At 35.4% G+C, this 11,862-nt stretch overlaps 1 protein-coding gene across 2 annotated transcripts in view; it reads left to right on the top strand.

The window, feature by feature from the left end:
• Positions 1-11,862, top strand: part of ganaba (glucosidase II alpha subunit a) — a 32,590-nt gene that overhangs the window by 13,513 nt on the left and 7,215 nt on the right. For both annotated transcript variants that reach the window (XM_067405796.1, XM_067405797.1), the window contains 10 exons: positions 2,810-2,867; positions 3,028-3,109; positions 3,221-3,317; positions 6,614-6,794; positions 7,026-7,179; positions 8,513-8,748; positions 9,175-9,301; positions 9,388-9,467; positions 9,610-9,750; positions 11,722-11,818. In XM_067405796.1, coding sequence (XP_067261897.1) covers positions 2,810-2,867; positions 3,028-3,109; positions 3,221-3,317; positions 6,614-6,794; positions 7,026-7,179; positions 8,513-8,748; positions 9,175-9,301; positions 9,388-9,467; positions 9,610-9,750; positions 11,722-11,818 — 1,253 coding nt within the window. The remainder of the gene's footprint in view (positions 1-2,809; positions 2,868-3,027; positions 3,110-3,220; positions 3,318-6,613; positions 6,795-7,025; positions 7,180-8,512; positions 8,749-9,174; positions 9,302-9,387; positions 9,468-9,609; positions 9,751-11,721; positions 11,819-11,862) is intronic.

The following is an 11,862-nucleotide window of genomic DNA, read 5'->3' on the forward strand; positions in this document are numbered from 1 at the left end:
AAATAATGTTTTTTTTTTTTTTTTTTTGAAGAAATTAGTTACTAATTTTCTTTACTGAGATTAAAAGGTGCACTAAACTGTTTTTCACAGCCAAAATACACTGCCTGGCCAAAAAAAAACAAAACTATTGGATACACTGATTGGATCATTATTGCAGTGATTATGTTTCTAGCATGTTAAGGGTGTCCTAGAACCAGTTTTTACAAGATGTAATATAAGTCTTAGGTGTCCCCTGAATGTGTCTGTGAAGTTTCAGCTCAAAATACCCCATAGATTTTTTTTTTATTAATTTTTTTTAACTGCCTATTCTGGGGCATCATTAACTATGCACCGATTCAGGCTGTGGCCCCTTTAAATCGCCCGCTCCCTGTCCCCGAGCTCTCGACTATAATACATTTAGTGCATTTACAAAGTTCACACAGCTAATATAACCCTTAAATGGATCTTTACAAGATGTTCGTCATGCATGCTGCATGCATGCATCGGATCATGTGAGTATAGTATTTATTTGGATGTTTACATTTGATTCTGAATGAGTTTGATAGTGCTCCGTGGCTAACGGCTAATGCTACACTGTTGGAGAGATTTATAAAGAATGAAGTTGTGTTTGTGAATTATACAGACTGCAAGTGTTTAAAACTGAAAATAGCGACAGCTCTTGTCTCCGTGAATACAGTAAGAAACGATGGTAACTTTAACCACATTTAACAGTACATTAGCAACATGCTAACGAAACATTTAGAAAGACAATATACAAATATCACTAAAAATATCATGTAATCATGGATCATGTCAGTCATTATTGCTCCGTCTGCCATTTTTTCTATTGTTCTTGCTTGCTTACCTAGTCTGATGATTCAGCTGTGCACAGATCCAGACATTAATACTGGCTGCCCTTGTCTAATGTCTTGAACATGGGCTGGCATATGCAAATATTGGGGGCGTACATATTAATGATCCCGACTGTTACATAACTGTCGGTGTTATGTTGAGATTTGCCTGTTCTTCTGAGGTCTTTTAAACAAATGAGATTTATATAAGAAGGAGGAAGCAATGGAGTTTGAAACTCAGTTTATGTGTTTTCCATGTACTGAACTCTTGTTATTCAACTATGCCAAGGTAAATTTAATTTTTGATTCTAGGGCACCTTTAAATGTTTGAGAACAGTTCTTCTAACCCTAACTGATAGTTTGTAGCTTTTCATTTCTTAAACAACCATGTAGGACGACACATCATGGCTATATTCCAGAATGACAATGTCAAGATTCAAGGAGCATGAAGAATCATTTTCACACATGAATCAGCACCTCTGAGTCCGGACCTTAATTTCATTGAAAGTCTTTGGGATGTGCTGGATGAGACTTTACAGAGTGCTCTTGCATTGTCGATACAAGATCTTGACCAAAAAATTATGCACCCCTTGATGGAAATAACATCACAACATTTATTTCCATCAAGAAGTGCATCAATGTTTGGTCAAGCACTCTTTAAAGTCCTTCCTACATGGTTGCTTAAGAAATGAAAAGCTACACACTCCATCAATAAGGGTTTAAAGAACTGTTACCAAACATAAAACATGCTAGAAACATAATAATCATTGCATTAATGATCCAATCATAAACTCTTAAGCATTTGCGTGTTTAAATCCAAACAGTGACTTTATTTTGGCTGGGCAGTGTCTTTTTACACTGTGCAAATTAGCCAGCCCTAGCCCCTTTCACACAGTAATCCCAGTACATTGATGTAAAATTACCAGAATGACTACCGGTAAATGCACGGATAAGCTGTTATACAAAAAAAGCATTCTGTCTTTTTACAGATAAGAGCCCAGTCACACATCAGCACCAAAATACCGGGAAATTCTGTGATGTTAATCACAGCTGCTCCATTGTGTCTTCATTCGCTCACATAAGGAGAAACGCTTTAGTTTCACTATCTGTTTAATTTTACATCATCCTCTTACGTCTGTAAATTAGAAGTTAAAAAATGATCACAGAGAATACTTTTCCGAGACGTATGATAGTGCTGATGACTGAAAAAGGAGGCTGGGTTTGAGCGCGACATGCTGAAAAAGCTGTGAGACATGGTGCAACAGTCAAAGATGTTCATCTAGCACATATTTATGTAGAAAAACTATAAAAAGCAGCAGATCTTACTGTAAACAGTGCGGAGTAATTGGGCCAATCATGAAGTTCTTATGGAGATGACACAAAGCAGACTTCTTACGTTAGTGCGTTCTGACTTCATACGTGCTCATACTGGTAATCTTCATTCTTTGTTCACACACAGCATCATACCGGCAGTTCACTGGTAAAGTTACAACTTTTCATACTGGTAAATTGCTAGAACGGTTATTTTTGAAAAGGTCGTGTTCACATATGATCTCTTAACGGTAGGTATACCAGTAATTTACAGACTGAATGTGTGAAGGGGGCTACTAACTCTGCCCACCATTGCTCACATAGTTTATCACAACCATTGTTAAACTGTGTTGTTGTGTTATTTGAAGGGTCAGGTTGTACTTTTAAGCCGGATGACACATGCTCTGCTTAACACACATTTAATATCAATGGCCAGTCAAACAAAATTGTAAAACAAAAATCAACAAATGCTTGTTTTGTTATAGAATCACCATATACTTAAAGAAATTGAATTGCAAAGTGATATCAAGTACTGGTATTGATTATCAATGATCGTATTGATGCATCTCTTATTCAAGAACCTATTCAAGTTCACCCTCCTTTAAGATTTACGCTTGTTTAGTTGTACTAACAAGTATTTGTATTAAGAGAAACTGTTTACTTTTCAGTAAAAGTGAGTCGGAGGAAGTGACAGAACAGGAGAATGCGGAGAAGCAATCCGACGAGGTGTGTGTGTGTGTGTTTTCAATATCTGGACAGATTTATTAGACCTAGATGGTGATAATTTTTGAGCGTTGAGATCTTCATTAAGGAGACTCATTATATTATAATGTGTTTTAATTTACCTGTTGCCTTTTTTTCCCCTTTATTTATTTTATTAATTTAGGATGAACAGATCAAAGAAGAAGAGGATAAACCGGGCATGTGGGAGGAAACATTTAAATCTCATAGTGATTCAAAGCCCAATGGTACATTGAAATCTAGTTAAATCTTTCCCATTTTATTCTATAACATGATCTGTAGAATATTGTTTAGATAAACAGTCAAGTCAATCTTTTTAAATATCCATTTGATTTCAGGTCCATCATCTATTAGTTTAGATTTTTCTCTTCCTGGTGTGGAACACGTCTATGGGATTCCTGAACACGCAGACACGCTCAAACTCAAAAACACAGAGTGAGTACTTGTATGCAGGACACACATGCAGCAAAGGAGCACTTTTCATTTTGTCCATTTCAGTTTTGTTTCTTTGTTATAAGTGTGCCTTTGTTAATGGCAACTACATGAATTCATTTTTATTGGAATTTTAATATTTTACCCTCATTTCCTTCAAAAAATCAATTTTACGTTCCTTACAAAAAATACTCACACTCAGGACCTTAAGGACAAAAATGTCCACATTGAAACTGCAATTTTTTTTATCCCAGGGCCATTTGACTATAAAATGAGACAATATTTGCAAATGGGCATTCATTCTATCGTCAAGGCTTCAAATTTTACATTTTTAAAATTTTTTAATAGATTGTGCCATATTTTCAAATTTGGCATATAAAAGAAATACTCGCTTTATTTGTGTTTTCTGCTTATGCATATTAGAGTCAATTGGAAAAATAATGCAGCTATAATTGTGTGGGTATGTTGGTAAGGATGTCAGAGTGTAGTTTGCATGTGTTTACTGAAAATTTAATGTGTGTAATTAGTTTGAAAGAAATTTATATTGTACTGGCAATCAAAAATCCCACTCCATGTATGAGTCACACCCTTGGCAGGGTCATAGGGCCATGTGAAAACTTTGAAAAAGGTCAAAGAAGGTTAATGAGCTTTGAGGTTTTTCTTTTTCACCCAAACACGCATCTTAACCCTTGATTGCACTTTTTCCACTTGTTATTGTTTTTGTACAGAGATAAAAGGTACGCTTGAATTTGAAGTAGAAGTTCAGAAGCCCCTAAACACATTGTTTTAGTTTTCACCACAAGAAAATGCTGATTGTTTAGTCTGCTAGATTTTATACAAAGTTTGAGCCAAACCTATAAATATGTGGTGCTTGAGGGTTTGATCATTTCATTGTTTGCAAGATGAAGAGACGTTACTCAGCCGAGGAAGCTCTGAAGCTAGTGCTGCCCACTGACAGTGAGCACACAGGTGCATTAGCTGAGGATGTAAAGAAACTGATTTATAAAGCATTAAAATTCTGAAAATGAATGAATGTTTGGTAATTATGAATAGAACAGATGCTGATTTAAAAAAAAAAAGTCAGTGAAAGTGGAAAAAAATATTAATAATATTTCTATGACAGTTTTTGTCCCTTATGGACCTAAGTGTTAGATTTTTAAAAAATCTGACACTGCATAAAAATATAAATGCCTCAAAATTAATGTTGTTGTTCTTCATTGACACACCCAAGAATCTAATAAGCAAAGAAAAAGAAAAATTCTGCTTAGCATTTAGTTTATGAAAATAAACTACTATTTTTAATTTTTTCATTAAAAAAACACTTATGGCATTATGTAAGCAAACCAGCATTTAAAGGGTTACAGTTCTTAAAATGAATGAATGAATGTTTGGCATCTATGGATAGAACAGATGCTGGTTAAAAAATTGACATGAGTGAAAGTGGAAAAAAATATTAATCATATTTTTATGACAGTTTTTGGACATGGACATTTTTTTCCATTTTGCACCTGTGTGTAACTTTTTTTTTTTTTTTGAATGCACAAGGGTTAAGCTTGTAAAGAAACTGGATGTAGACACCACTAGGCTAGTTGAACAAACTTTTATTACCTGGTCAGCTTGATTTGCTTTCCATTAGAGAGTCTGTACAATTCACTGCTGAAAATAATAGGATTGTCGCTGATTACGAAATTGCGTACTGTCTTAGTAGGCAAGGCAATTTTATTTGTATAGCACATTTCATACACAATTGTAATTCAAAGTGTTTTACATGAAGAAGAACCAAATACATAATAGTAAAAATGGAATGCATAAGAAATAAAAATAACAGTAAAAACAGAGAATACCACTATCTGGATGGAAGAGTTATTGTTCCTCACGCGGAGGGATAACTGTAAAAATATTTGTCAGGTAGCTGTGTGTTTAAACAGTACCCTTACAGACAAATCTTCCTCGTCTAACTCTGTCAGAGCTCCATCCAGGGATAACAAATGCTTACTTCCTAATTCTCCCAGCTCTTTCAACCTGACAGCAAGGTTTAAAATGCATTAAAAGTCAGAAATAAAAAGATGATACATAAAAGATTGATATAAAATGCATTAAAAATGAAATAAAAACAAGAAAAAGAATTAAAAGAGTAAAAAAATACATATAAAATAAAGTGCAAGCAGTTCGGACATGGCACAGTGCATGATCAGTAAATGCAAGATATGTTTTGAGTCTGGATTTGAATGTGGCTACTGATCTCTCTTTATAAGGTACTACATTTGAATTTACTTCACGACTGATAAAGTATGCTTTATATAGTATAAATATGGGTAGTATGAATGAAACTTATTCACTACATACTACCTCCGTCATGTTGTTACTGTCACATGACCTACCAGTGTCATCTGCGTCGCTTCACTTCCATTTGTAAATCCCCTCCTGTGGCCTCGTTTCGATTACAGATGCAGCGCATGAATTTTAACTCATTTCCAGGGCAGAAAGAAACACTTCTGATGCCAAGACAGTTTGAGAAAGAAGCTGAAAGAAAATCTGACTGTATTATTAATGCAAGTGAATCAACTGAATTTATGAATGATTTATATAGATTCTCAAAGAGCTTAAAAGCAATTTTAAAAGATTTAAAGATTTATTAGTTCACTTCAGAATTATAATTTCTTGATAATTTACTCACCAAGTCATCCAAGATTTTCATGTCTTTCTTTTTTCTGTCGAAAAGTTTAAGATAGAGAAATGTAAGGTTTTTGAGAAAAATATTCCAGGATTTTTCTCCATATTGTGGACTTCAACAGAACCAAATCACAGTTTCAGTGCAGCTTCAAAGGTCTCCTCACAATCCCAGATGAGGAATTAAGGGTCTTGTTTATTTTGTTTTTTAGAAAATGGCCAATGGTTTCTCTAGATAAGACCCTTATTCCTCATCTGGGAGTCCTTTGAAGCTGCACTGAAACTGTAATTTTGACCTTCAATCCATTGGTAACTGGAGTCCACTATATGGAGAATAATCCTGGAATGTTTTCCTCAAAAACTTTAATTTCTCTTCGACTGAAGAAAGAAAGACATGAACATCTTGGATGACATGGGGGTGAGTAAAAACACAACATATTCTGACCGACCATAATAATACTTCAGTTAGGAACAAGATAAAAAAACTAGCCTGAATATTGAACATTGTTAAATTAAGAACCGTTTAAAATGTTATGTGACAGCTGCTTATCATTTATTTGTCTTTAGGACTAAACCAGTAACAATAGTGTTTCACTGACCCATTGTTGTGGTGTTTTTTTTTTTCTTAGTGGCTCAGACCCGTATCGGCTGTACAACCTGGATGTTTTTCAGTATGAGCTACACAACCCAATGGCCCTTTACGGGGCAGTTCCCGTCCTCATATCTCATAGTACTGACCGCACCATGGGCATCTTCTGGCTCAATGCAGCAGAGACATGGGTGGACATCAGCTCAAATACTGCGGGAAAGGTGAGCGTGAGAAAACTGCTAAGATGTCTGATGGTTTTGGTTCACCATGTTCAAATAAATAACCTGAATGTTCAAATGAGGGAAACACAATATATCGAAGAGCACTGCAGTATTGTCTGATGTTAACATTCGTTTGGTAGAGTTGATATTAAAAGCAGATTTTCTGTGTCAGTGCGTTTTGTAGTTCAAATGTTTTAGCACAGTTCCCACATATGTGTGTCCATATTTCAGACGATGTTTGGAAAAATGCTGGACTTCGTAAAAGTTTCTAGTGAAGCTCCTCAGACGGATGTACGCTGGATATCTGAGAGTGGTATTATTGATGTCTTTATCATGCTGGGACCAAAACCTATGGATGTCTTCACTCAGTACGCATCACTTACAGGTACTCAAAAGCACAGGAAAAGGAAGTAACACCACACATCACTGCATACAGATTCAGTGCCAAACTTGAAAATAATATTTCTTTAAGGTATATTTCATGCTATTTTCAACTTCACTTTGTCATTGTTTACTCACCTTAATATTTTTCAAAACTGTGTGACATTTTGAAGAAATTTCCGCATAATTTTGCCCACTGCCTTTAGCTCTCAAATATTGTTCATGCTTTTTCTTGTTCACTTAGGAGACTAAAAAATAAGGATGTGCCAATGTGAAAATTCAGGATGCACTTGGCCTAAAACTGAAACCAAAAATAAATAAATTAATTAACAATAAATTAATCAAACTTATTTAATAATTAGCACTCAAATAGGGTTGTACAAACATTTAAATTGCACATAAGGCAGTTTTTATATCAACTTTTTAATAACCGAATTGTTTCTACTCCAGTTTGTTGGGGAGATATAAACATTTAAATGACAATAAATTGTAATAACTGACAAATTTATCCAAAAATACATTAAATAATGAAGACATCACTAACAGGTTAAGTAAAAATATAATGAATATGTAATACAGTGCATATATTTGGCAAAATGCTGTTCTTTAGAGTCATTTTTTTTCTAGCTATCAGAGTTTATGAAAATTGAATGACTTTTTTTTTTAGGTAAATGAAACGTTAAGTGACATTGTATGGCCTACAAGCTGTTTTATTGACATCTGCAAAACATTTTGCCTCTTTCCCATATCTCACAAACGCATTTGAAACTGAATTACTTTGATTAACATGAATATGCCTGCCTATTGATGAATCTGCTTCTCATCTGAAAAGTGGAATGTTTCCAAACAAAATATATTCATAGTATTATTGATGATGTTTTGTTAAAAAATGAATATGTAGGTTTCATGAATCTGGACTGTTTTTTAACTTATTTACCATCCGTTTAAGTGAGAATCTGTAATTTTCAGATTATATATAATTACATATTTATTTTAACAAGATTTCTCATGATATATATGTATTTGTCTTGCATTGTGCTGTCGACATGTATAATTTAATTTAAAAAAAAATCTAGAAATTCTTTGAAAATTAACAAAAAAGGGGGGTAAATGTAGTAATAAAATTTACGTTTGCTCGTTCACTCATTAATGAGAAATTATTAATCAGAAACAATATGTTTTTAGTTGAAAAATATTTGAAACATTATTTGGATTTAAATTTCACAGGATTGCAAAAATTGCATGCATATTTTGAATGTGCATGTCCTTTATTCTTTGTTTTATAATGTATTTTGAAAGTGTTTCCTCCTCCTGAACGCAACATTCTCTTTTTTTAGGCACTCAGTCATTTCCTCCCCTCTCAGCGCTGGCATACCATCAGTGCCGCTGGAACTATAATGATCAGGAGGATGTAAAGGCTGTTGATCAGGGCTTTGATGAGCACGACATCCCATATGACTTCATTTGGCTGGACATTGAGCATGCAGATGGAAAGCGCTACTTCACTTGGGACCCCAGCAAGTTCCCCGAACCTAAAGACATGCTGCAGGGCTTGATGGACAAAAGACGCAAGGTGTGACATAAATCATGCCCTGTGTGATATACCTAAAAATAAAAGCACTATCACACGCGTAGAGCACAATAACCCGAATAACATGAGTGCAAATGTGATATTGGTTTTATACAGCAGTTCAATAAATAAAAAGTTGTATTATATTTTAGACACAATATTGTCTGTTTTTGCTCAATTTTGCCAACAAAAATATTACCTACAAAGCCAGAGCAACTGTTGTGCTTCTCCGCTTTGAACGAATCAATCAGGTGAACAATGAATCGGCTGTTTGAACAAATCGAATGAATAAATGACTCAATGACTTGCTCATTAAGACATTTACCGCCACCTACTGGCGGTCACATTTCAATTGTTGCCCTGTTGAATCATTTCAATTTACTGTTAAAGGCTTTGATTACAAAATCATGTGACATTTTGTCTCCTCAGCTGGTGGCCATCGTAGATCCTCACATTAGGGTGGACAGTGGTTACAGGATTCACAATGAGATTCGCTCGAAAAACTTTTATGTCAAGAACAAAGATGGAGGAGACTATGAAGGCTGGTGCTGGCCAGGTGTGTAGCCACTTATCTAGCTGTCTGTTAAAATCAATGTTGCATACTCTTCAGAGAGCTAAAACGTGCTGTTTTCTCTGCTGAAGGGAATTCTGGCTATCCTGACTTCACTAACCCTGAGATGAGAGCCTGGTGGGCCAGCATGTTCGCCTATGACCAGTATGAGGCAAGCGGTTTCTGAACAGCTGACACCCCTGACTGTTTATTAGATTCTCGCTTACAATTAAAATGTTAAGATTGATGTTATTATTTTAAAAAGGTCATTTTGCGATTTGTAAGTTTGTTAAATCCCCATTGCCTTTGTGCAGGGATCCATGGCGAATCAGTACATCTGGAATGACATGAACGAGCCGTCTGTGTTTAATGGGCCTGAGGTGACCATGCACAAAGATGCTCTACATGGTGTCTGGGAGCACAGAGAGGTTCACAACCTTTATGGCCTCTATGTGGTGAGAGACCAGTTTTTTTGGCAAAGTGTTTTTTCTTTACTTTTTCTACAGGCACATAAAGACTACAAAGTTTCCAGAAAGTTTGCTTTGGCAAGCTGTTTTGAATTCCTGAAATGAACGCCAAACAAACTTCATTTTGACCTGATTTAGTTTGAAATGATTTTGTTACTATCAGTGTAAGAGGTTGGTCTGACCTGATGTTTCTTGGAGAGAAGTCCCTCCATATAGTTTTCCACATTCAAAAAGCTTTCACTTAGAAATATGTTACAATACATGTCACAAGTCAGCCATACCTTCTGTCACATGGTGGTTTGCTCAGAAGGATACTATTAATAAAATATGAAATCAAAAAACAAGGTTAAAACCATAGACTGTATAAAACAATGTAGTGTCTGTGACGTCACATTTATGTTTCTGAAGAGCATTGTTGAAGGCCAAAGTGGGCGAAGCTGGCTGTCGCCATCTTGGCAGCGTGTCACTCCCGGATAACCGAAAATGGGCAAAGAGGCGGGAAGTGGGTGGGGCTAACAGACAGCAGACAAACTGCTGGTAGACAGCAGCAGAAATCTACCTGTCACTCAAGTGGCCACGCCCTTAATTATGCAGAACTTTAACTTTTTAACTTTTTTTTTTAACCCTTAAATGCATGACTGTTTCACCAATCATTCTTACATATTCGGGTCTTTATTGACCCGGATCTATATCTAACACGGAAGGATCTCTAACTGTCGTGATAATATAAAACTCCTCTGATATTAGAATAACAATTACAGAAGAATAAAATAAAGCATATTTTGTTACCTTTTGGAGCTTGAAAGGGCTCAATTTGAGCAGATGTTTTATGCCATCACCACTGTCCTCGTCAGAGCTCATTTGCCAGTAAATTCAGCAAATAATAGGCTAGTTTTATGTTTGAGGTCACGAATATGAGCCCATTCACGATCTCAAACTTATTCTCAAAACTATATAATTTTCAACATCTTCAAAATCAATATTTCGATCACTAACCGCTTCACCAGATCCATCCAGTGACAGTTACAGTCATATTTCATTGCGTTCAGTACATGTTCTGCAGTAAACTGCTGAGCCATTTCATGTTTTTCTTATTTTGTTTTCTGTCTAAATGAGTCATCACTTCAGCATTGTGTATCAGACATTGCCACCTTGTGGAATAAAGGTGAATTGCACTTATTCCATCATCTAAAATTCAATTATTGTTGTGCAGAAAAAATATATGTACACTCATACACACCTCGGGTCGTTTGTGACCCTATACAATTTTTACAAAAACTGAATACAAAATTAGGCATTCTTTTATAATTTTTTTTTTATTTTTTTTATTTTTTTTTAATATGTTCTTTATAATGAATTGATTGAGGATGTCTAACTTTAAAAAATGAACTAGGAGGAGGGTAGTGAATTACGTCCCTGGTCACTAAAGACCCGAGGTATGCATTTAAGGGTTAATATAATGTAAAATTTTTTTTCTGCAGTAAAGTTGGGCATTTTAACATGGGTGGTGGGATTTACTCCCATTTGGAGTCTGTCTCTAGTGGCCAGTCGATGAATTTCAGTTTAAGTCACTTCCGTGTTCGATTCAGGAGAGAGACTGCAAGGTTGCTGCTTGGTTAAAACAAGCTAAGATATTGACTTAATGTCATACAGTAATATTTACTTGGACTTGGACGCGACTCAGACTCTGCCCCTTTTGGACTCAGACTTTACTCAGACTTGACTAAGGTGGACTCGAACACTTATATAATAAGAAATATATATAAAAATAATTGGACTCCTACGGAATCATATGAACAAAGCATTGAAATGGAGGCATTCCCTGTATTAAACGAACATATAATACTGAAAAGCGTGTGTGATTAGAGTAAAAACAAAATGAAGAGCCAAAAAAGACAGAAGTGGTTGTTGAAAATTGTTTTTTTCTTTCTCTCTTTAACAATACATCTGCATTACCAGCAAAAGGCGACTGCAGAAGGTCTGATTCAGCGTTCAGGAGGAGTGGAGAGACCTTTCGTTCTGACCCGAGCATTTTTTGCAGGATCCCAGCGTTATGGTTAGAGACACCTTCACGACACAAGGCTTGCATGTTTGTAACTG

This window comes from Chanodichthys erythropterus, chromosome 13, assembly GCF_024489055.1.
Source record: "Chanodichthys erythropterus isolate Z2021 chromosome 13, ASM2448905v1, whole genome shotgun sequence".
NCBI lineage: Eukaryota > Metazoa > Chordata > Actinopteri > Cypriniformes > Xenocyprididae > Chanodichthys > Chanodichthys erythropterus.